The 26048-nt window shown below is 45.4% G+C and overlaps 1 protein-coding gene across 2 annotated transcripts in view; it reads right to left on the reverse strand.

The window, feature by feature from the left end:
• Positions 1–26048, reverse strand: part of LOC110503811 (stAR-related lipid transfer protein 13) — a 114867-nt gene that overhangs the window by 81309 nt on the left and 7510 nt on the right. For both annotated transcript variants that reach the window (XM_036961219.1, XM_036961218.1), the window contains exons 2-5: positions 22886–24649; positions 17054–17203; positions 14884–15054; positions 3220–3250 (exon numbers count right to left, since the gene is read on the reverse strand). In XM_036961219.1, coding sequence (XP_036817114.1) covers positions 3220–3250; positions 14884–15054; positions 17054–17203; positions 22886–24460 — 1927 coding nt within the window. In that variant the 5' untranslated portion in view covers positions 24461–24649. The remainder of the gene's footprint in view (positions 1–3219; positions 3251–14883; positions 15055–17053; positions 17204–22885; positions 24650–26048) is intronic.

The raw sequence follows: 26048 nt of genomic DNA on the forward strand, positions 1-26048 counted from the left end.
CTCCATCTCTCTCTCGTGAAGTGTTGGTAAAATGTTCTAAAATATAAGCTGTTGATTTTTGTTAAAACTGAACCTGTCCTTCTGGGAGTTGAGGGAAAACAAGCAAACAAAAATATTCTGGATTGTTTTTCAAATTTAGTGGGGCAGAATTGTCTGGGGTTTAAAAACCTTTTAGTTGGGCAGAAAGGTCTGGGGTTTAAAAACATTCTTGTTGGGCAGAAAGGTCTGGGGTTTAAAAACATTATTGTTGGGCAGAAAGGTCTGGGGTTTAAAAACCTTTTAGTTGGGCAGAAAGGTCTGGGGTTTAAAAACATTATTGTTGGACAGAAAGGTATGGCGTTTTCCCATATATGCTTGGAGTTTCCGCTCAACATGAGAACACAGCAACAGATATACATCAGTATAGATTTTAAAGGCCATAAGCTATGGTCAGGAGACTACACATATAATACATTCAGGTCACACAGCCCATGGTTCAGAGAGATGAGAATTTAAGCCTCCGTCTGACTTATGTTTCTCCTCACCTCTACCCAGAGATCTGACCACCCTAACCTCTACCCTAGGCAGTGCTCAAATGTGGTTTGGGTATATATGTACGTGGTGTGTTTAGTCACACGCGGGGCTTTTTGGGATATGGGCCCAGAGAGGTTTTCTCGGCTGAACTATGTCACTATAGTGAGGTGAACTGGTGGTTATGATGACTGGTGCTATGTTATAGTCTGTGTTCCAAATGGCACCATTTTCCCTTTATAGTGCACTATTTTTGACCAATGTCCATGTGGCTCTGGTCAACATTAGTGGACTATATAGGGGAAAGGGTGCCATTTGGGACATAACCATAGATTCTGAAGACCATCTGATCCAGTAACATGACATCATGCAGTCTATACAGTCTCTACGGTACGGCTGTCAAATATAGGCAGAGAATATCAGCGCTCAGAGTTAGCTTCATCTCTTTACGTCATCATCATCATCCTACTCACAGTTATTACCCTGACTGTGTCGGCGTCTCAAATCGCACCCCATTCCCTGTATTGTGCACTACTGTTCACCAGTGTCCCATATGTGCTATGGTCAAAAGTAGTGCACTATATAAGGAGTAGGGTGCCATTTGGGACATATGCTGTGTTTCTATTGAAGACAGATGTTCCGTTAACTACGCTTCTCTTATTGTAGGTGATTCTGGCCACATCAGATTGACTTTGACACAGACTTTTGTCTGTCTTATTTCAGCCAGCATATGGTTGTGAAAGGGAGACGGCATGTCGAGAGTCTTGTGGCTAAATATATTGTACTCTATTAAAGCAGAGATGGTAGAAACACACTGTACTCAAATATGACATCAACAGGACCATAGGGAAGGAAATGTCTTGGTTGTGTTGACAAATAATTACTGAAGTCATCAACAAGGTAAATACCACACAAAGCCCATAGATTTACAACCATTAGCAGTGATACGTCACTCTAGATTACCCTGGTATGAGTGGTGATCAGTCACAGAGCACTTCATAAATCACAGCCAGACCACACAGCAGACATTCCTACCTATAGGTGAGAGTGATGGAATGTGAACAGGGTCTCCTGTACATTACTGACATACCCCCTGGTACTCCCCATTACCCCTCCTGATCATAGAGATCATGTGAGAGTGGAACCTGAGACTAAAATGGCATCGCCCCATAATCCCCCAGCTGCCCCCAGGGCCAAGACACGACAAATAGTTCCCTCAGCAGTAACTATGTAGTACTAGTAACAATGATCTGGCATGCCTCCTAATTTTATCTGTGTCCCACCAAGCCAGGCAGTCAGTATAAATAGGCCTTTAAAAGAAGAGCCTGACAGGCTGTGTTGGGAGGGACATTCTCTGGACATTCTCTAGACACAGCTGGGGAGTGAAACCTGGACCCTGGCTGGCACACCTGTCCCCATCCGTCACTCACAACCCCATTGTCTCACAGCAACAGCCGTACCATCCTACAGAACAAGACCACAGCACTAGCAGGCAAGCCTTATGTGACGTACTGGTTTTGAAACCATGCAGGTCTTATGTTTAAGCCCACTGAGCTAAAGTCCAGGCATTGGCTAATGCAAGACTTCAGGTCTCATGCAAGGTTACTGGTCACCCGAGAAAGGTTCACTCAACCACCTCTGTTACACTTGGAATGCTCCCTGAATGACAACAGACCCTGGACAAACAGAGAAGACCCTGGACAAACAGAGAAGACCCTGGACAAACAGAGAAGACCCTGGACTAACAGAGCAGACCCTGGCCTAACAGAGCATACCCTGGCCTAACAGAGCATACCCTGGACTAACAGAGCAGACCCTGGACTAACAGAGCTGACCCTGGACTAACAGAGAAGACCCTGGACTAACAGAGCATACCCTGGCCTAACAGAGCATACCCTGGACTAACAGAGCAGACCCTGGACGAACAGAGAAGACCCAGGACTAACAGAGAAGACCCTGGACTAACAGAGAAGACCCTGGACTAACAGAGCATACCCTAGACTAACAGAGAAAATACTGGACTAACAGAGCAGACCCTGGACTAACAGAGCAGACCCTGGACTAACAGAGCATACCCTAGACTAACAGAGCATACCCTAGACTAAAATAGAAGACCCTGGACTAACAGAGCAGACCCTGGACTAAAAGAGAAGACCCTGGACTAACATAGCATACCCTGGACTAACAGAGCATACCCTGGACTAACAGAGAAGTCCCTGGACTAACAGAGCAGTCCCTGGACTAACAGAGCAGACCCTGGACTAACAGAGCAGACCCTGGCTAACAGAGAATACCCTGGACTAACAGAGCATACCCTGGACTGACAAAGCATACACTGGACTAACAGAGCATACCCTGGACTAACAGAGCAGACCCTGGCTAACAGAGAATACCCTGGACTAACAGAGCACACCCTGGACTAACAGAGCACACCCTGGACTAACAGTGCAGATCCTGGACTAACAGAGAAGAGTGTCAGTGCTGAGAATTAAAACTGTCCTGCAGCGAGAACCATCTGAAGACAATCTAATAACAGTGGCTATGTCCCAAATGGCACTGTATTTTTTTAATTATTTTCCCTCATATAGTATTCCCTCATATAGTGCGCTACTTTTGAACAGAGCAATATGTAGGGAATGTGGTTCTAGTTAGGGCACATGCCAAATCCAACACAGCCTGGTGAAACATGTACACATGAAAAAGCCTTACCTGCACCTGCATTGGTCATCTTACTGCACATCTGCAAAGAAGAGAAACAGACAATGGTGAGTCAGACAACAACAGAGTTTACTGCAGCCCTCAATACCACTCTAACTGCATGACTGTCACAAACAACAACAAAAACAGATTGGTTGAAGAATACACAGCTTTTCAAAATGTTATAAATACTACAGTGTTATACAACTCAGGTGTCTGTGGCATCCTAATAATGCCACAGAGGATATATTCAGAGAGGTGAGGAGTATTGAACTGAATTGTATCCTAGTAATGACACAGAGGATATATTCAGAGAGGTGAGGAGTATTGAACTGAATTGTATCCCAGTAATACCACAGAGGATATATTCAGAGAGGTGAGGAGTATTGAACTGAATTGTATCCCAGTAATGCCACAGAGGATATATTCAGAGAGGTGAGGAGTATTGAACTGAATTGTATCCTAGTAATGACACAGAGGATATATTCAGAGAGGTGAGGAGTATTGAACTGAATTGTATCCCAGTAATGCCACAGAGGATATATTCAGAGAGGTGAGGAGTATTGAACTGAATTATATCCTAGTAATGACACAGAGGATATATTCAGAGAGGTGAGGAGTATTGAACTGAATTATATCCCAGTAATGCCACAGAGGATATATTCAGAGAGGTGAGGAGTATTGAACTGAATTGTATCCTGGTAATGACACAGCCATACAAGTTAAGGGTTAATGACTGCTTTACTGTGTTGCCATAGAGACCTGATGGCTGGTTCAATATGGACAGCTGGCTCATGTTTGTACATCGCTTAAGTATTTATAACATCCACTGTCTAGTGTTATTAGACCAATTTAGACAAACCACATGGTTTTAATCCCAAATGGCATCTTATTCTCTATAATGGGGAAATACTGTTGACCAGGGTGCACTACAACATGGTGCTTTTCCATTGAGGCTTACCACCACACCAGTGAGTCGCCAGTGTTTTATGTTAATGTAAACTTGCGTGTTATTGTGTTTCCATCAGGAGTGTGTCACTAATGACTTGTGGTGAGCTTTATCTTCAGCCTCTGCATCATTAAAATCCAATCAAATCAAATCGTATTGGTCACATGCGCCGAATACAACAGGTGAAATGCTTACTTACAAGCCCCTAACCAACAATGCAGTTTAAAAATAAGATTAAGATTATCAAATAAAAGTAACAAGTAGTTAAAGAGCAGCAGTAAAATAACAATAGCGAGACTATATACAGGGGATACCAGTACAGAGTCAATGTGCAGGGGCACCGGTTAATCTGGGTAATTGAGGTAATATGTACATGTAGGTAGAGTTATTAAAGTGACTATGCATTGATAATAACAGAGAATAGCAGCGGCGTAAAAGAGGGGGGGGGAGGGGCACTGCAAATGGTCTGGGTAGCCATTTGATTAGATGTTCAGGAGTCTTATGGCTTGGGGGTAGAAGTTGTTTAGAAGCCTCTTGGACCTAGACTTGGCGCACCGGCACCGCTTGCCATGCGGTAGCAGAGAGAACATTCTATGACTACGGTGGCTGGGGTCTTTACAATTTTTAGGGCCTTCCTCTGACACTGCCTGGTTTAGAGTTCCTGGATGGCAGGAAGCTTGGCCCCGGTGATGTACTGGTCCGTACGCACTACCCTCTGTAGTGTCTTGCGGTCGGAGGCCGAGCAGTTGCCATACCAGACAGTGATACCATGCCCAGTCAGGATGCTCTCGATGGTGCAACTGTATAACCTTTTGACGATCTGAGGACCCATGCCAAATCTTTTCAGTTTCCTGAGGGGGGATAGGTTTTGTCGTGCCATCTTCTCGACTGTCTTGGTGTGCTTGGACCGTGATAGTTTGTTGGTGATGTGGACATCAAGGAACTTGAAGCTCTCAACCTGCTCCACTACAGCCTCGTCGATGAGAATGGGGATGTGCTCAGTCCTCCTTACCCTGTAGAACACAATCATCTCCTTTGTCTTGATTACGCACCACACGGCCAGGTCTCTGACCTCCACCCTATAGGCTGTCTCGTTGTTGTCTGTGATCAGGCCTGTTGTGTCATTGGCAAATGTAATGATGGTGTTGGAATTGTGACTGGCTGTGCAGTCATGAGTGAACAGGGAGTAAAGGAGGGGACTGAGCACGCACCCCTGAGGGGCCCCTGTGTTGAGAATCAGGGGCCCCTGACCACCTGGGGATGGCCAGTCAGGAAGTCCAGGATCCAGTTGCAGAGTGGTGGCTTCTTCCTTGCTGAGCAGCCTTTCAGGTTATGTCGATATAGGACTCGTTTTACTGTGGATATAGATACTTTTGTAGCTGTTTCCTCCAGCATCTTCACAAGGTCCTTTACTGTTGTTCTGGAATTTCTCACCAAAGTACATTCATCTCCAGGAGTCAGATTCCTTCCTGAGTGGTATGACGGCTGCGTGGTCCCATGGTGTTTATACTTTGTCTGCAGAGAAAATATATTGTGATATTAGAGGTCAGCTGTTGGTTGTGCAGCGCCATGGGTGGCGGAATAGGATTTTTCCCACAGCTGGAATAGTTCACTATATAGAGAATAGGGTGCTATTTGGGATGTACCCATGGTAGAGCAGCCTACAGTATGAGGAAACACATATTACAAATATTATCCTCTGTCATACAGCAGAGGAGTGAGGTGGTTAACAGGTGGAGACATACAGACAATATTCGGTCTCAGGCAGAACACTATGAGGTGAAGGGACTGATGTTGTTACCAAAGTATCCCTGCTTATTGACTGTGAGATTCAGCATAAGAGGGTCGAATTGTATTATTACATTTCTGTCCTCTTCAGTCATAGGGTTGGATAATGGTGTTGATGGGAGCCATGACCAGCCTTTTAAAGCACCTCATGGCTACAGATGTGACTGCTATGGGTTGGTAGTCATTTAGGCAGGTTACCTGAGTGTTCTTGGGCACAGGGACTATGGTGGTCTGCTTGAAACATGTTGAAAATGTCAGTGGAGACACTTGCCAGTTGGTCAGTGCATGCTCGCAGTACACGTCCTGGTAATCCGTCTGGCCCTGCGGCCTTGTGAATGTTGACCTGTTTAAAGGTCTTACTCACATCGGCTGCGGAGAGCGTGATCTCACAGCCGTCCAGAACAGCTGGTGCTCTCATGCATTTTTCAGTGTTATTTTCCTCGAAGCGAGCATATAAGTAGTTTAGCTAGTTTGGTAGGCTCGTGTCACTGGTCAGATCTCGGCTGTGATTCCCTTTGTAGTCTGTAATGGTTTGCAAGCCCTGCCACATCCGACGTGCGTCGGAGCCGATGTAGTATGATTCGATCTTAGTCCTGTACTGACACTTTGCCTGTTTGATGGTTTGTCGGAGGGCATAGCGGGATTTATTATAAACTTCCAGGTTAGAATCCCGCTCCTTGAAAGTGGTAGCTCTAGCCTTTGGCTCAGTGCAGATGTTGCCTGTAATCCATGGTTCTGGTATGTACGTACGGTCACTGTGGGGACGACGTCATCGATGCACTTATTGATGAAGCCAATAGCTGATGTGGTGTACTACTCAATGCCATAGGAAGAATCCTGGAACATTTTCCAGTTTGTGCTAGCAAAACAGTCCTGTAGCTTAGCATCTTCTTCATCTGACCACTTTTTTATTGACTGAGTCACTGGTGCTTCCTGATTTAATTTTTGGTTGTAAGTAGGTATCAGGAGGATAGAATATGAAGACAGTTTCTTTGTGGGAAGGTGTTAAAGTTCACTGTCTAAACTGACGTGCGTTAACATAATAGATCTAATAACAGGCTCTGACCCACAACTACAAATAAAGCTGTGATGAAAATTAGCCTACTAGAACTGACTGAATGGCCCCAATGGAGATACCAGTCTGTCCTTTACTCAAAGGGCTTCAAAGACTGTCCTAGACTTATTTCTGTCACTCGACAGCCCGGATAAAGTCCTGTTAGTGTCCTTCCATTTTCCTCTTCACTGGTTTAGTTATACCCATGGACCTAGAAAGACATTGCATCATTGGATATGTCCCATTGTGGCCTCTGTGAGAGCATGGGCATCGCACCATTGAGGCCATCTCCATTTTTAAGTAGTAGATTTTCTTCTACTATGAGTTGTCAAACAAACAAAGGGTGCACACTGCCACCTGGAGAGTGTTGTTTGAACAGGTATGAAGCCATGGTTGGCTATTTACTGACACCTGCAGTTATGGAATGTTTGCTCATGACTCTAATGCATTGGCTGATCCCTCCAGGTAACCTGTATGGAATGATGTGATCCTTCCTTAACCCCTAGGAAGTCTCTCCCAGCTAACACCTTCAAAATGTTGAAAGTCCTCAATAGCACTGCTCAAGCTAAAACAGGCCTTTGGGCTCTAGAGTCGTCTATCTCTAAGGTTATACCACACCGCTTCAGTTCTGAGCAATCACCACGTCGGGTTATGGGTTAGAGGTCAGGGGTCAGGTGACAAGACACAGAAAGAAGACAGCCCTATCAGGAAGCTACCTCTGCTACAACAACCAAGATTTTTATATGGACTGACATGTCTGGTCTTTCGTGATTGATAACTGGTCTGGTCTACCTGTCTACTGCAGTGACTAAATAAATCAACTAGTTCAGACAAAACAAGTGGAAAACATTCCTAACAGACTATGGGACATGTCCATGCTTTCTAATAGTACTCTTTGAGATGCTGTTATACATTGTAGCTGGCAATGGGATGCCGTACAAAGCTCACACGAGATCTGTAAGGAATTACATAATCCCCATCTTGCATTTCTTTACATCCCCAATGAACAACGTTGACGTTTGTGTTTGACTTTTCCCTGCGTTTCTCAACCTCCCCCCTTCCCCCCGGTGGTCTATGTAGAGTACACTCTCAACCCAACACAGAGCCCTCTGGTCTATGTAGAGTACACTCTCAACCCAACACAGAGCCCTGTTGTCTGTTTAGCATGCATCCAAAATGGCAGAAGTAGTGCACTTTTCAGGGAATAGGGTTGCATTTGGGATGGATTTAATAGTGCTGAACACACCCAACCCCACAGAGTGAAGTCTGAGGTTACCCCACCAATCATTCATTGTGTTTCATTGGCATGCGCGACTAACCTGAATCACATTTGTTCACAGAGAAAGACAGAGAACTCCAAACCCATGACTGATATTATATAACCAGACCTATAGTTGTATATGGTTGCCTCCAAAATGGCACCCTATTCCTTACATAGTGCACTACTTTGGTCAGAGCCCAATGGGCCCAAGTCAAATGTAACGCACTATATTGGGAATGAGTTGTCATGTGGGACGCAGCTATATGTAACGATCCAGGCCTCTCATCATAGCTCAGGGCAGGGTAGGATGGATGCGGTCTCTCCACGGCCATTACTCTTCTGTGACTTCTAACAGCATATCTCCAGAGACTTCCTTTAGGCCTCTACGCCAAGGCATAGCCATGATCCACAACCCCTAACTCATAACATGTAACTATGGGCTGAACTCACAGGACTGAATCCATCTCTCTCCACAACATTCAGATAGTTGTCTCGGTTGTAAAATAAAACATCAGACCTACAATCTATGTCCCTGGGAAAATAACCTTAGTTTTACTCAAAGTCTAAGAAAAAATAAGGGATAGTGTCACGAACCGGCTCAAAGCCCGTAACAAAGGGAGACAACGTGGAGATAAGGAGTAACAAAATATATTTATTAACTAAAGCAACTAAGGAAAATATACAATGATGTGTGTAATCAGTAATCAGTAGCGTAAGTGAGTGTTTTGCATGCATGAATGTGATAATGCAGGGTGTTGAAAGGTGCCAAAGCAAACAAACAAAAAGTCAACAAGAACCACAACACAATCTACAAATGTCTGCATGGAGAGAGTCTCCTCCATGAATGGGGAAGGGGTGTATTTATCCTGGGAAACACCTGGGCCCAGGTGTTTCCCATGTAGCTGACGACCCTCTCAACTCCGCCCACCGGCATCCTAATAAGGAAGGAAACAAGAACAAAGACAAAATACGGCAGACAGAGTGGGAGGGTCGTCACAGAGATCATTGGGCGTCTGCTCTGCTCCTCGTCAGATGTGGTCTCAATAGATCAGCCAGTAGGCCAGTAGACCAGCCAGTGGGCCAACCAGTAGACCAGTAGACCAGCCAGTAGACCAGTAGACCAGCCAGTAGACCAGTAGACCAGTAAGTAGGCCAGTAGACCAGTCACTAGACCAGCCAGTAGACCAGTAGACCAGTAGACTAGCCAGTAGACCAGTAGACCAGCCAGTAGACTAGTAGATCAGAAGACCAGTAGACCAGCCAGTAGACCAGTAGACCAGTCAGTAGACCAGCCAGTAGACCAGCCAGTAGACCAGTCTGTAGACCAGTAAACCAGTCAGTAGACCAACCAGTAGACCAGTAGACCAGCCAGTAGACCAGTAGACCAGCCAGTAGATCAGTAGACCAGCCAGTAAACCAGTAGACTAGCCAGTAGACTAGTAGATCAGTAGTCCAGTAAACCAGTAGACCAGCCTCATCCTTTGCCTCCTCTATCCAACCCCTGGACAGACACTATAACATCTGGCTATATTTAGAACACTGTCTCAATGGGTCACAACCAATAGGAAGACCTTCTATCATGTCAGAGGATCATTTCTAATTCATCCGTCACTGCTGCCTTTCTGGATGTGTGTCTGTCTGTGGGTCTTTTGATGCTTTGACCCTATGTCTGCCAGGACCATCAGACCAGCTCTGTCCTGCCAGGTTCTGAGGAGGAACTTTTCTTTCACTATTTGAAGTGTAAGGTCTCAGGAATGCAGTGGCTGCAGTCATGTTGAGACACACAGGAACACATGTGCTGCAGAACATTTAAACACCGGACACATACCTGATGGTCTCACCCTCAAGCATCAAACACAGAACGGATACCTCACAGTCACTACGCAGTGGGTGCAGGTGGAGGTGGAACCAGAATGTTAGGAATGAATTACCCTTTCCATTTAGCAAACCATTGTGGACAGGAATCTGCATGTCAATACAACAGGGGTCATGTGTCACGACCTCCGCCGAAGTCGGTCCCTCTCATGGTTCGGGCGTTGTTCGCAGTCGACGTCACCGGCCTTCTAGCCACCACCGATCCACTTTCCATTTTCCATTTGTTTTGTCTTTGTTTTACACACCTGATTTCAATCCTACAATGACTTGTTCATTATTTAACCCTCTGTTCCCCCATGTTTTTTTGTGAGTGATTGTTTCTTGTATTTTCAGTCTGTCATGGTGTGCGTGTATTTGTTACTTTGTATATTTCACATTTTGAGTAAAAGTATGTTGATTACTCATATCTGCTGTCCTGCGCCTGACTCTCTACACCAGCTACACATAGGACCCATTACATCATGTTGAAACCAATTGAAAAATGGTGACCCTAACCTAGAGACAGGCAGGGTCAGGGGGAACTTCCATAACAACATCATGATAAACAATGACTCCAAACATTCTGTATATGTTCCTAATGGCACCCTATTCCCTATATAGTGCACTTTTTTTGGTCATAAAACCTTTTGGTTAAAAGTAGTGCACAATATAGAGAATAGGGTGTAATTTGGGTCGCAGCCTCTCTATCAACTCATAACCTTCCAGTCACATGACAGTAATTAGTTACCGTGGTCAGGTTATTCTGAGCCCCTCATCATGACAGCAGCAGCTCAGACTCTAACATCACATTCTCTCTCTCCGCTGCTTTCACACCCACTCCAAAACCCTCATGTAAGAGGCTGAGGGGTGTATGCATGTGTTAGGGGTGGTCTAGATCCTGGAGTCAGCCTGGGGCTTGTAGGGAAGTAATCCTGGGCTTATCATTAACCCTGACCCGAGGTCAGTGTTATAGAGCCTGGCACTGGCACGCGCACACGCGCACACACACACACACACACACACATAAACACACACACTGGCTGATGTAAAAAGGGCTTTATGAATAAATTTGATTGAAATTTGATTGACTATGCATAGATAATAACCAGAGAGTAGCAGCAGTGTAAAGGCAGGGTGTGTGGGGGTGCAAATAGTCTGGGTAGCCATTTGATTAGCTGTTCAGGAGTCTTATGGCTTTGGTGTAGCTGTTAAGAAGTCTCTTGGACCTAGACTTAGTGCTCCGGTACAGCTTGTCGTGTGGTAGCAGAGAGAACAGTCTATAACTAGGGTGACTGGAGTCTTTAAAAATGTTGACACTGCCTGATATAGAGGTCCTGGATGGCAGGAAGCTTAGCCCCAGTGATGTACTGGGCCGTACGCACTACCCTTTCTAGTGCCTTGCGGTCGGAGGCCGAGCAGTTGCCATACCAGGCAGTGATGCAACCTGTATAAGCTCTCGCTGATGCAGCTGTATAACTTTTTGAGGATCTGCGGACCAATGACAAATCTTTTCAGTCTCCTGAGGGGTAATAGGTTTTGTCGTGCCATCTTCACGACTGTTTTGGTGTGTTTGGACCATGATAGTTTTTTGTTGATGCAGACTCCAAGCAACTTGAAGCTCTCAACCTGATCCACTACAGCCCCGTCGATGAGAATGGGGCGTGCTCGGTCCTCCTTTTTGCTGTAGTCCACAATCATCTCCTTTGTCTTGATCACGTTGAGGGAGAGGATGTTGTCCTTGCACTACACGGCCAAGTCTCTGACCTCCTCCCTACAGGCTGTCTCATCGTTGTTGGTGATCATCCCTGCCACTGTTGTGTCGTTGGCAAATTTGATGATGGTGTTGGAGTCGTGCCTGGCCATGCAGTCATGGGTGAACAGGGAGTACAGAGGGGACTGAGCATGCACCCCTGAGGGGCCCCTGTGTTGAGGATCAGCGTGGCGGATGTGTTGTTTCCTACCCTGACCACCTGGGGCGGCCCGTCAGGATGTCCAGGAACCAGTTGCAGAGGGAGGTGTTTAGTCCCGGGGCCCATAGCTTAGTGATGAGCTTAGAGGGTACTATGGTATTGAACGCTGAGCTGTAGTCAATGAATAGCATTCTTACGTAGGTGTTCCTTGTGTCCAGGTGGGAAAGGGCAGCGTGGAGTGCAATAGAGATTGCATCATCTGTGGATCTGTTGGGGCGGTATACAAATTGGGGTGGGTCTAGGGTTTCTGGGATAATAGTGTTGATGTGAGCCATGACTAGCTTTTCAAAGCACTTCATGGCTAAACATGTGAGTGCTACGCATCTCAACCAGCTTCACCAGGACTGCTTTTCCAACAGTCTTGAAAGAGTTCCCACATATGTTGAGAACTTGTTGGCTGATTTTCCTTCACTCTGCGGTCCAACTCATCCCAAACCATCTCAATTGGGTTGAGGTCGGATGATTGTGGAGGCTAGGTCATCTGATGCAGCACTCCATCACTCTCCTTCTTGGTCAAATTAGCATTACACAGTCTGGAGGTGTGTTGGGTCATTGTCTTGTTGAAAAACAAATGATAGTCCGACTTAGAGCAAACCAGATGGGATGGTGTATCGCTGCAGAATGCTGTGGTAGCCATGATAAGTGTGAATTCTAAATAAATCACCTACAAGTGTCACCAGCAAAGCACCCCCACACCATCACACCTCCTCCTCCATGCTTCACTGTGGGAACCACACATGCAGAGATCATCCGTTCACCTACTCTGCATCTCACAAAGACACGGCGGTTGGAACCCAAAATCTCAAATTTGGACTCATAAGACCAAAGGACAGATTTCCACCAGTCTAATGTCCATTGCTCGTGTTTCTTGGCCCAATCAAGTCTCTTCTTCTATTGGTGTCCTTTAGTAGTAGTTTGTTTGCAGCAATTTGACCATGAAGGCCTGATTCACGCAGTCTCCTCTGAACAGTTGATGTTGAGATGTGTCTGTTACTTGAACTCTGTGAATGCGCAGATCAGCTGGCTGGTGTGTTTACAGACATATTCAATCACTCCCTATCACATTCTGTTGTCCCCACATGCTTCAAGTTGGCTACCATTGTTCCTGTACCCAAGAAGGCAAAGATAACTGAACTAAATGACTACCGCCCCGTAGCACTCACTTCTGTCATCATGATGTGCTTTGCGAGGCTAGTCAAGGATCATATCACCGCCACCTTACCAGCCACCCTAGACTCACTTCAGTTTGCATACCGCCCCAACAGGGCCACAGATGACGCAATCGCCATCACACTGAATACTGCCTTATCCCATCTGGACAAAAAGAAAATGTACAGTATGTCACTTAAAACGTTAATGCTTGCTGCCATCCTTAGTCCATGAATTACATTTCCCAGCTAATAAGAGGACTGCTGTTTACATTAGTAGAGAAAGTCTATCTTTCTGTAGCTAGCTGAAGGCAGCCTGAATATACAATGTATTCAATTGAGATCTTGTGTCACTGGCCGACACACAATACCCCATAATGTCAAAGTAGAATTATTTTTGTAGAACTTTTTACAAATTCCTATAAAAAAGTAAAGATGAAATGTCTTGAGTGAATAAGTATTCAACCCCTTTGTTATTGCAAGCCTAAATAAGTTCAAGACTAAAAATGTGCTTAACAAGTCACATAGTAACTTGCATGGACTCACTCTGTGTGCAATAATGGTGTTTAGCATGATATTTGAATGACTACCCCATCTCTGTACCCCACACATACAATTATCTGTAAGGTCCCGCAGTTGAATTTCAAACACAGATTCAACCACAAAGACCAGGGAGGTTTTCCAATGCCTCGCAAAGAAGGCCACATGCATCCTGTTTGTAATATTTTTATCTTATTTAACTTTTACACAGTAAGACGCTAAAGTAAAACTGCAAAAAATGTGGCAAAGAAATTAACTTTATGTCCTGAATACAAAGTGTTATGTTTGGGGCAAAACCAACACAACACATCACTGAGTACCACTCTTTATATTTGCAAGCATGGTGGTGGCTGCATCGTGTTATCGGTATGCTTGTCATCGGCGAGGGAGTTTTTTTAGGACAAAAATAAACAAAATAGAGATAAGCACAGGCAAAATCTTTGAGGAAAACCTGGTTCAACCTGCTTTCCAACATACACTGGGAGACACATTCACCTTTCAGCAGGACAAAACCTAAAAGACAAGGCCAAATATACACTGGAGTTGCTTACCAAGATGACATTGAATATTCCTGAGTGGCCTAGTTACAGTTTTGACTTAAATCGGCTTGAAAATCTATGGCAAGACTTGGAAAGGGTTTTCCATCAATGATCAACAACCAACTTGACAAAGCTTGAAGAATTTAAAAAAGTATAATATGCAAATATTGTAGAATCCAGGTGTGCAAAGCTCTTAGAGACTTACCCAGAAAGACTCACAGCTGTAATCACTGCCAAAGGTGATTCAAACATGTATTGACTTAGGGGGTGTAAATACTTATGTGAATACTTTTTTAAATAGATTTGCAAAACATTTTTTTAAACATATTTTGACTTTGTCATTATCGGCTATTGTGTGTATGAAAAACATCTATGTTATCTATTTTGAATTCAGGCTGTGACACAACAAAATGTGAAATAAGTCAAGGAGTATGAATACTTTCTGAAGGCACTGTATGTAAAGTGAGAGCTATCTGATGATATCTATACCACATGGTTTCACCCAGACCTAGACAGACAGGCACAGAGCATGCAGGAGTCGAGAGGAGGAGGGAGACTCTGATAGGAACTTACGACTGTCTTCTTGGTCCTGGCTCTGGTTCCTTCGGCTGAGCTACTAGAGGCCAAGGTCTTGTGTTGATTCTGTCTGAGACATTCTTCTGTATCTGGTTCCCCTCGCTGCAGCTGTGTACTGTCCTCCTCGTTAAGAGATTGGTTTACTGCCGTCCCAGACACAGCTCCATACTGCAATAACAGCACAACAACAACCGTCAACACTGGATCTCAGTCAGTCAGTCAGTCAGTCAGTCAGTCAGTCAGTCAGTCAGTCAGTCAGTCTGTCTGTCTCTGGGATGGTCAGCGGCAGGGAACACAGTCTTCAGTTCCAGTTATATTGGACAGACAGTAACAGATAGTGACAAGGCAGCCTGTATCATGTGTTAATCGTCCTTTGAAAGGACAAAGGACCTTGTCAACTCCCCCTAGTAAAGATGTTGTGTGATCTCCTCCACCAGCGGCTGGCTGTTAGTTAAAGCTGTCTCAGTGAATGTGTGTTATGGCTGTTGATTTGATGCCTGCAGGCATGTGCCCCTCTGCAATCCACTCTGTAACCATTCCTAACGTGCTCAATCATACAAACAACCTCCTCTACCCACACAACAAGACCTCTGTGCTGATCACATACAGAACCATACAGTCTGTTGTTGCCCTCTGCTAACTGACTGCTGGGGTATGTCATGATGCAAGCCTCCATGAGAGGAGTCTTATGGAGGACCAGAGCTACAAGGTCCCGGTAACAACATCTCTACACAATGGCTGTCTGTCTGTCTCCGCCCCGCCTGGCCCACCACCCTGGCCAGACTACTGCTAGACACACTACATACTATAACAGCTTTTCTAACAGCCAGCTCCCTCCTCTCACATCATAAAATGGATGCCAGCAGCAGTCAGAGAAGCGAAATCATAGACAGCCTGACAATGGTCATAGTGTTCCAGACAGACAGCTTCCACTGTCTGACAACAAAGTGTATGTATATCAACATATATCACAGTTATCCTAAGGCTTATGACGGAACAGTCCTTCCCAGACCTACAGGCTTCTGAGGCATGCGTCCCAAATGGCACCCATGGGGCTCTGGTCAACAGTAGTGCACTATAAAGGGAATAGGGTGCCATTTGGGACTGATCCTGAGTCTAGTGTTCTCTCTGTCTGGGTCAGGGGCTGAGCTAGGTGAATGTATGTGTAATGGACAGTACATGATATAGCAGCAAGGACTTATAGTCTTGTTAGACACCTGTTGAATGACTATAACAATAATCCATCGGGATTTCCTCTTCACAAAGCTCAGTAAATTGATTATAGACAGCAGAGAGCATGAAAAAGCATGTGGCATCATGATAGGCTGCAGAAGAATGTATACATTTCCCATATGTGCCACTGGTCAGTACATGGCTCGCATTTCAATTAACATGGTCATGTCACCTGCTGTCTGTCTGTGTGCAGTGCGGGGTGTGTGTAACTGACCTGTTGTCTGCGTGCGGTGCATGGTGTGTGTGTGACTGGCCTGTTGTCTGCGTGCGGTGCATGGTGTGTGTGTGATGGACCTGTTGTCTGCGTGCGGTGCATGGTGTGTGTGTGACTGACCTGTTGTCTGCGTGCGGTGCATGGTGTGTGTGTGACGGACCTGTTGTCTGCGTGCGGTGCATGGTGTGTGTGTGACGGACCTGTTGTCTGCGTGCGGTGCATGGTGTGTGTGTGACTGACCTGTTGTCTGCGTGCGGTGCATGGTGTGTGTGTGACTGACCTGTTGTCTGCGTGCGGTGCATGGTGTGTGTGTGACGGACCTGTTGTCTGCGTGCGGTGCATGGTGTGTGTGTGACTGACCTGTTGTCTGCGTGCGGTGCATGGTGTGTGTGTGACTGACCTGTTGTCTGCGTGCGGTGCATGGTGTGTGTGTGACTGGCCTGTTGTCTGCGTGCGGTGCAGGGTGTGTGTGTGACTGACCTGTTGTCTGCGTGCGGTGCAGGGTGTGTGTGTGACTGACCTGTTGTCTGCGTGCAGTGGAGAGTGTGTGTGTGACTGACCTGTTGTCTGCGTGCGGTGCAGGGTGTGTGTGTGACTGGCCTGTTGTCTGCGTGCGGTGCAGGGTGTGTGTGTGACTGACCTGTTGTCTGCGTGCGGTGCAGGGTGTGTGTGTGACTGGCCTGTTGTCTGTGTGCGGTGCAGGGTGTGTGTGTGACTGACCTGTTGTCTGCGTGCGGTGCAGGGTGTGTCAGAGGGGGAGGATGATGCACTCAGAGCCTCCTCTATGTCCAGGTTGAGCTGGTCCAGTTTCCTCATCAGCTGGCTCATAGACTCACACCATGGGGTCTGAGGCTGGACCAGGGGAGACTCCTGGGGGAAGAGAAAGGCAGGGGGAAGAGTGTGTGATTAGACAAAACTGGAGAAACCTATAGAGCCTGCAGAAACAGACTAGTTCTCAGCAGCCATCACGTCATAACACAGACCTTAACCTCCAGTCCAGATCCTCTAACACAGCTCATGTTTGTCTCTGGATGTGTGGAAAAGGGCACCCTGGTCCATTTATAGTGCACTACTTTTGACCAGTGACCATATGCAATAGGGTGTCATTTGGGATGCATCCAGAGACAAACATGAGCTGTGTTAGAGGATCTGGAGGTTACGATCTCTCTCTCTCTCTTTAAGACCCTTGTTGCGCAACGGTGTGACTCAGAAGACAAGCAGCCGACACAAAGCCATTCATTCATTTCCTGGAATTAAACTGTGGAACTGTCATCTGTGTTCTGAGTGTGTCTGTCTGTCTGTTGGAGCCCCTGGCCCCTGGAAGCCCCTGGCCCCCGGCTCTGTGTTCTGTCTGTTAGGGCCCCCAGGAGTCCCTGTGTCCCCAGTTCTTTCTCCATGCTGCATTAAAACCCCTTTCCTCCTAACAATCATCCTATTGAGGGTTGTGTTCTCTAGCAGGGCCTTGGGTGGAGATGGGTGTGACCCTCCCATTGGCATCCTGTTCTTCCTTCTTCAATGTAAAGGCAGAGTCACACTCACAACATACAGTATATAGGAACGACTTTCCCTCTCAATTAAAATCGTGATCCTTTTAAAGTTAAAGCCATGACGTTTTGGCCGTCAATGGCCTTCATCAGAATGAAAACAAAATGGGAATAGACAAGAAAATATAGGAAATACAATTGGTGGGAAACAACAATCAATGTAGTGACAGGGAACTAGAGGTGTTAATGCCTCTAGAGAGTTCCGACCACATAAAGATGTTACCAGTAGGGTGCTAGTGATCAGAGCAGAAGTCAGTCCACCTAAGGTCAGCTGGTTGATCTCTGACAGGGGAAACTCCTCAATCTTTCAGTCTGTCTCTCTGTGCTATATCTGGAGCACACTACAACACACTGTCTCCCACTGTCTCCATTCTCTCTGACAGCCACACACAGTGCTGCCTGCCTGCCTCGGAATGCAAACACTTTTCTTCAGAATGAGTGGAATTCCAGTCTTGAAGCTGAGAGAGACACTACCCATGATTCCTTTCTCCTCCATTCTCTGGCCCCATCAATAGTGAGAAACACTGATACCATGGCAATGCTGCCGGTATGAGTAGTGTTATCTTCAGGAAGATAGCTAAATGTGAGAGGGACGATAACTTCATCAGGGCAAATTGGCCACATTGTAAACCCCAAGGCTGGGTCTTTGACATGGTAATGAGGAGTTAAGTGCGTGAGCTCTGGGCACCGTGCCTGGACCGTACCACCCACTGAGAGAGGTACAGATCACCAGAGAGGACTGGAGATGACTGGGTTAGAGTTTGAGCAGGGAGGCATGTGAAAGGGCACAACAGCTAGGCTAATGGGTTACTGCACTGAAAAAGAGTTCAAACCCATTCTCTCCTAACTTAAAACCCATTCTCTCCTAACTTAAAACCCATTCTCTCCTGACTTAAAACCCATTCTCTCCTAACTTAAAACCCAGTCTCTTCTAACTTAAAACCCATTCTCTCCTAACTTAAAACCCAGTCTCTCCTAACTTAAAACCCAGTCTCTCCTAACTTAAAACCCATTCTCTCCTAACTTAAAACCCATTCTCTCCTAACTTAAAACACATTATCTCCTAACTTAAAACCCAGTGTCTCCTAACTTAAAACCCATTATTTCCTAACTTAAAACCCAGTCTCTCCTAACTTAAAACCCAGTGTCTCCTAACTTAAAACCCAGTGTCTCCTAACTTAAAACCCAGTCTCTCCTAACTTTCTAGGAGTTACCCGCTATGTTCCCAGGTCTATCGCCTGGTGAGAACAGTCACACCAGTAGAATCCTTTCACTTATAAACTATAGAAAGATAAACAACATCACAGCAACATGTGTCTTTTTACAGTATACACAAACATACCATAACCAACTGATTGATGCACAGAGAGAGAGAGAGAGAGAGAGAGAGAGAGAGAGAAAGAGCGAGAGAGAGAGCGAGCGAGCGAGAGAGAGAGAGAATAGGTTTACTTGCAGGATTACGATGTAGCAATGGTGCCCTCAGATGGCTAGTATGAAAAGCTGCAGTTAAAATGGACTGCCTGAAGAACAAACATGAGTGCCGCTGTCAGATGTCTTGGTCGCGTCCCAAATGGCACCTTGGTTCCTATCTAATGTGCAACTTTTGACAAGGTCACAGTTTAAACCAATTCCAGGTATTTAAAGCATTCCTCCTCCCTTTCCCCAAACAACATTTATGCTCACAAACAGCCCATTCCCAGTGTTGTGTCAAACAGCCTGTAAAGCCTGCCAGGGCTATCAGCAGAGACAGTGGGAGTGTTCCCTACCTAACCTCTCTGTTTTACTGTATGTTGTTATCTACAAAACGGTTTAGCTGAGGAATGACAGCTATGCACTGTCAGAGATCTGGTGTCTCTGACACTTGTAAAGTTAAACCATAGATGTAAACATGATTCATAAACATCCAGAAGATACTTTTAGACGTCAGTAAACCTTGGAAGATGGTCACTCATAGTCTGGTAACTACCATTAAACCTAGAGGGAAGTGGTTAAAGCCTGGTAACTACCATTAAACCTAGAGGGATGGGATCACTCATAGTCTGGTAACTACCATTAAACCTAGAGGGAAGGGGTCACTCATAGTCTGGTAACTACCATTAAACCTAGAGGGAAGGGGTTACAGCCTGGTAACTACCATTAAACCTAGAGGGATGGGGTTACAGCCTGGAAACTACCATTAAACCTAGAGGGATGGGGTTACAGCCTGGTAACTACCATTAAACCTAGAGGGATGGGGTTACAGCCTGGTAACTACCATTAAACCTAGAGGGAAGGGGTTACAGCCTGGTAACTACCATTAAACCTAGAGGGATGGAGTTACAGCCTGGTAACTAGTAAACCTAGAGGGATGGAGTCAAAGCCTGGTAACTACCATTAAACCTATAGGGATGGAGTCACAGCCTGGTAACTACCATTAAACCTAGAGGGATGGGGTTACAGCCTGGTAACTACCATTAAACCTAGAGGGAAGGGGTTACAGCCTGGTAACTACCATTAAACCTAGAGGGATGGTGTTACAGCCTGGTAACTACCATTAAACCTAGAGGGAAGGGGTTACAGCCTGGTAACTACCATTAAACCTAGAGGGAAGGGGTTACAGCCTGGTAACTACCATTAAACCTAGAGGGATGGAGTTACAGCCTGGTAACTAGTAAACCTAGAGGGATGGAGTCACAGCCTGGTAACTACCATTAAACCTAGAGGGATGGAGTTACAGCCTGGTAACTAGTAAACCTAGAGGGATGGGGTTACAGCATGGTAACTACCATTAAACCTAGAGGGATGGGGTTACAGCTTGGTAACTACCATTAAACCTAGAGGGATGGGGTTACAGCCTGGTAACTACCATTAAACCTAGAGGGAAGGGGTTACAGCCTGGTAACTACCATTAAACCTAGAGTGATGGGGTTACAGCCTGGTAACTACCATTAAACCTAGAGGGATGGGGTTAGCCTGGTAACTACCATTAAACCTAGAGGGATGGGGTTACAGCCTGGTAACTACCATTAAACCTAGAGGGATGGAGTCACAGCCTGGTAACTAGTAAACCTAGAGGGATGGAGTCAAAGCCTGGTAACTACCATTAAACCTAGAGGGATGGAGTCACAGCCTGGTAACTACCATTAAACCTAGAGGGAAGGGGTTACAGCCTGGTAACTACCATTAAACCTAGAGGGAAGGGGTTACAGCCTGGTAACTAGTAAACCTAGAGGGATGGAGTCAAAGCCTGGTAACTACCATTAAACCTAGAGGGATGGGGTTACAGCCTCGTAACTACCATTAAACCTAGAGGGAAGGGGGTTTACAGCCTGGTAACTACCATTAAACCTAGAGGGAAGGGGTTACAGCCTGGTAACTAGTAAACCTAGAGGGATGGAGTCACAGCCTGGTAACTACCATTAAACCTAGAGGGATGGAGTCACAGCCTGGTAACTAGTCAACCTGGAGGGATGGGGTCACAGTCTGGTAACTAGTCAACCTGGAGGGATGGGCTCACAGCCTGGTAACTAGTAAACCTGGAGGGATGGAGTCACAGCCTGGTAACTAGTAAACCTGGAGGGATGGACTCACAGCCTGGTAACTAGTTAACCTGGAGGGATGGTGTCACAGCCTGGTAACTAGTAAACCTGGAGGGATGGACTCACAGCCTGGTAACTAGTTAACCTGGAGGGATGGTGTCACAGCCTGGTAACTAGTAAACCTGGAGGGATGGACTCACAGCCTGGTAACTATTAAACATGGAGGGATGGATTCACAGCCTGGTAACTACCAAGGTCAGGGGGACGGCTGGAAGAAAACACAACAGAGCTGTGGCAGTATGGATCCCTATTCCCTATAATGCACTACTTTTGACCAGAGCCGAGGAGTGCACTATAGAGATTGAAGAAGAGAATCTAGCTGTTGGTAATATGTTCACTGCTACTGTAATATACCCAACGATGCCTGCATAGGAGCTCTGTCAAAACCGGAGGGAAAGCAAAAACTGTTTAAGGATGCATGTGTGCATTTATGTATGCATTCCTGCAAGACCTGCTGGGTTTTGTGTTTTTAAACGCTGGGGAAAATACTAGATCAATGTACTCACTCATTCCAGCAGAGTAATATCTCAGAATGTAATAACAACAAACAGTGGGGAACAGACTACTGAAGGTGTTTGTATAGCAAAGCACTGTGTTTGTACTGAACCTTAGTGGAATTAAATAATATAATACTTTTTTGTATCAAGCATCTCAGAGTATGAGTGGTGATCTAGGATCAGGTCCTCTCTGTCCATGTAATCGCATTCATTATCATCTAGGATCAGGTCCCCTCTGTCCATGTAATCGCATTCATTATCATCTAGGATCAGGTCCCCTCTGTCAATGTAATCTTATTCATTATCATCTAGGATCAGGTCCCCTCTGTCCATGTAATCATATTCATTATCATCTAGGATCAGGTCCCCTCTGTCCATGTAATCATATTCATTATCATCTAGGATCAGGTCCTCTCTGTCCATGTAATCATATTCATTATCATCTAGGATCAGGTCCCCTCTGTCCATGTAATCATATTCATTATCATCTAGGATCAGGTCCCCTCTGTCCATGTAATCATATTCATTATCATCTAGGATCAGGTCCTCTCTGTCCATGTAATCATATTCATTATCATCTATCTATAAGGCAGAACTAGATCAACACTCCTACTCTGAGACCCTTAATACTTATGGCCCCAGGAAAGACACGGCCTGGGGAAGAAACAGTCACATTTCCTCACTGAGAGAACAGGCTGGATTATATTAACATACGATGGATTCATATACATTAATATACTGTTTCTAATGGTGTTGAACTACAGTTAGTACACAGTCCCTAACCCTGACATAAACTTTCAAACACATCTCTACTGAACCAGCTGACCTTAGGTGGACATGAATATTACAGCAATATGTGAGGAACACAGGTGGGACTATCTTTACAGTTGTGTCTCTAAAATGTGTCTGTAATGACAATAAACAGTAGCCTACCTCTGTGCTGCTGGTCTCAGTCTCTGCCTCGCAGCCGCTGTGGTTCTGGTTTTTGGAGGAGGAGGAGAGGTGGGAGCTGGCTGTAGAGTTGGTTGTAGAGCTGACTGGTGCCTCCGCCTGGGGACTCATAGATCCTCTCTCCTTAACTACTTTGTCTCTGCTGCTGCTCCTTCTCCTCCGACTGACCAGGAACTCCCTGCTCTGAAGCAGCTCTGGGAATGTGTCCTCATCATCCCCATCTTCATCATCACCTTCATCATCCTTCTCTGAGGAAGGCTCCCTGCAGTCAGAGCTGTTTTTGATGAAGACGCTGTGACCGGTGCTAGAGTGGCAGGTGGAGGGACTACAGGTGAAGTCTGAGAAGGTGATGGAGCTAGGTTTGTGTTTGATGATGCAGGGGTGATCGCAGAGGCCTAGCCCTGCCAAGGGGCCCTCAAATAGGGCCAGGGTAAGGGAGGGATGTGTGAAGGGATCCATGTTGTTGTCTACACTGACCACTAGAGAAGGGATGGAGCTAAAAGCCTCTGATTGGACCACAGAGATAGTGACGTGGCTGACCTCTGTCTCTGATTGGACCAGAAGGGTAGGGATATGTCCATTCTCTGTTGGGACTAGAGGGACGGAGACATGGTTGTCTTCTGTGTGTTCCAGATCAGTAGGGACTTGTCTGTTCTCCACAGGTCCCTCTGAGTAGTCCTCAGGCTGGCTGTCTGCCTCTGTCCACCTGGGTGACTCCTCCTCTAGCTCCCTGTCTGTCTCCGTCTGCCTGGGTGAGGTATGCCCCAGCTCCATGTCTGTCTCTGTCTGCCTGGGTGAGGTATTGCCCAGTTCCATGTCTGTCTCTGTCTGCCTGGGTGAGGTATGCCCCAGCTCCATGTCCTGTAGCTGACCAGAGAGGTTAGCATCCAGGGTATGTCCTGATTCTACACGTCTGTTACTGTCCTCAACTTCCAGGTTTTCCTCTATCCTAGGAGCAAGAACATCCACATCTCCCTCTATCCTATGAGAAGGAACATTGGAGGCTAGGCAGTGGTCCTCAGCTGCTCCTGGAGAACTGCTGTGTAAATCCAATCCATTGTTATTGGCATCATCAGACGATGGTGATGTGACACTGCCTGGCTCACTGATTAGACCCGCGGGACAGACAATCTGGTCTAGGTCTAGAGGGTCAGGGGGGGAGACATCAAAACCAGACTCTGCTGGCCCTCCTGGACCTCCAGTACTAACAGCTAGATCTCCCTCTATCCCAGGGGCTCCAGTACTGTTATATTCACAACCAGCCTCCCTGTCCTGCTGGGGTGCGTCCTGGTTGTCTAGTTCCAGTTTCGACAGCTCCAGGCTTAGAGGTCCTGGCAGACAGACATCCTCACTGCTCTCTGTGGAGCTGTCGTCATCATGAGAAGACTCTGGAGCACAGTCTGAGGAGGACTGGTGTGTTAGTGTCTGTGGTTGTGTCTGTTTCTGTATCTGTGTCTGTGCCGTTGGCTGTGTCTGAGGTGAGAAGGTCCTGCCTGCTGATGCTGACATGGCCAGAGACTGTCGCACCTTAAGAGTTAACATCAGAGCTGTGTCCATGTTGTCTCTACAGTCTGTTACAGTGTGTTACTAGGGAACAGATAGTCTGGTGGTGTGACTGGTGGTCAGGTAGATCCAGAGGGACTGCTGACTGATGAAAGAGCTATATGGATTTGCCATGTTCCTCTCAGACATCCTCATCACCTGGCTTAGCAACACCAACCTTCACATAGATCAAACAGCAGATCACTTGAAACAAATAGAGAAGATGCAGCATTAAAAACAGACAAGATACAGCATTACTAACAGACAAGATACAGCATTAAAAACAGACAAGAATCAGCATTAAAAACAGACAAGAATCAGCAATAAAAACAGGCAAGATACAGCATTACTAACAGACAAGAATCAGCATTAAAAACAGACAAGATACAGCATTAAAAACATACAAGAATCAGCATTACTAACAGACAAGAATCAGCATTAAAAACAGACAAGATACAGCATTAAAAACAGACAAGAATCAGCATTAAAAACAGACAAGAATCAGCATTACTAACAGACAAGATACAGCATTAAAAACAGACAAGAATCAGCATTACTAACAGACAAGAATCAGCATTAAAAATAGACAAGATACAGCATTAATAACAGACAAGATACAGCATTAAAAACAGACAAGAATCAGCATTAAAAACAGACAAGATACAGCATTAAAAACAGACAAGAATCAGCATTAAAAACAGACAAGAATCAGCATTAAAAACAGACAAGATACAGCTTTAAAAACAGACAAGAATCAGCATTACTAACAGACAAGAATCAGCATTAAAAATAGACAAGATACAGCATTAATAACAGACAAGATACAGCATTAAAAACAGACAAGAATCAGCATTAAAAACAGACAAGATACAGCATTAAAAACAGACAAGAATCAGCATTAAAAACAGACAAGAATCAGCATTAAAAACAGACAAGATACAGCTTTAAAAACAGACAAGAATCAGCATTAAAAACAGACAAGAATCAGCATTAAAAACAGACAAGAATCAGCATTAAAAACAGACAAGATACAGCATTAAAAACAGACAAGATACAGCATTAAAAACAGACAAGATACAGCCTTAAAAACAGACAAGATACAGCATTAAAAACAGACAAGATACAGCAAAACAAAGATAGAAGATAACATTACAACATTAAACAAACAGAGAAGATACAGCAATATAGAAGATACAGCATTGGAGAGGATACAGATAAGGTGCTGCATTAGAGAGGATACAGAGAAGATACAGCAAAACAAAGATAGAAGATAACGTTACAACATTAAACAAACAGAGAAGATACAGCAATATAGAAGATCCAGCATTGGAGAGGATACAGATACGGTACTGCATTAGAGAGGACACAGATAAGATATAGTAATATAGAAGATACAGCATTGGAGAGGATACAGATAAGGTGCTGCATTAGAGAGGATACAGAGAAGATACAGCAAAACAAAGATAGAAGATAACGTTACAACATTAAACAAACAGAGAAGATACAGCAATATAGAAGATCCAGCATTGGAGAGGATACAGATACGGTACTGCATTAGAGAGGATACAGATAAGGTACTGCATTAGAGAGGATACAGAGAAGA

Source organism: Oncorhynchus mykiss, chromosome 24 (assembly GCF_013265735.2).
Source record: "Oncorhynchus mykiss isolate Arlee chromosome 24, USDA_OmykA_1.1, whole genome shotgun sequence".
Classification (NCBI taxonomy): domain Eukaryota; kingdom Metazoa; phylum Chordata; class Actinopteri; order Salmoniformes; family Salmonidae; genus Oncorhynchus; species Oncorhynchus mykiss.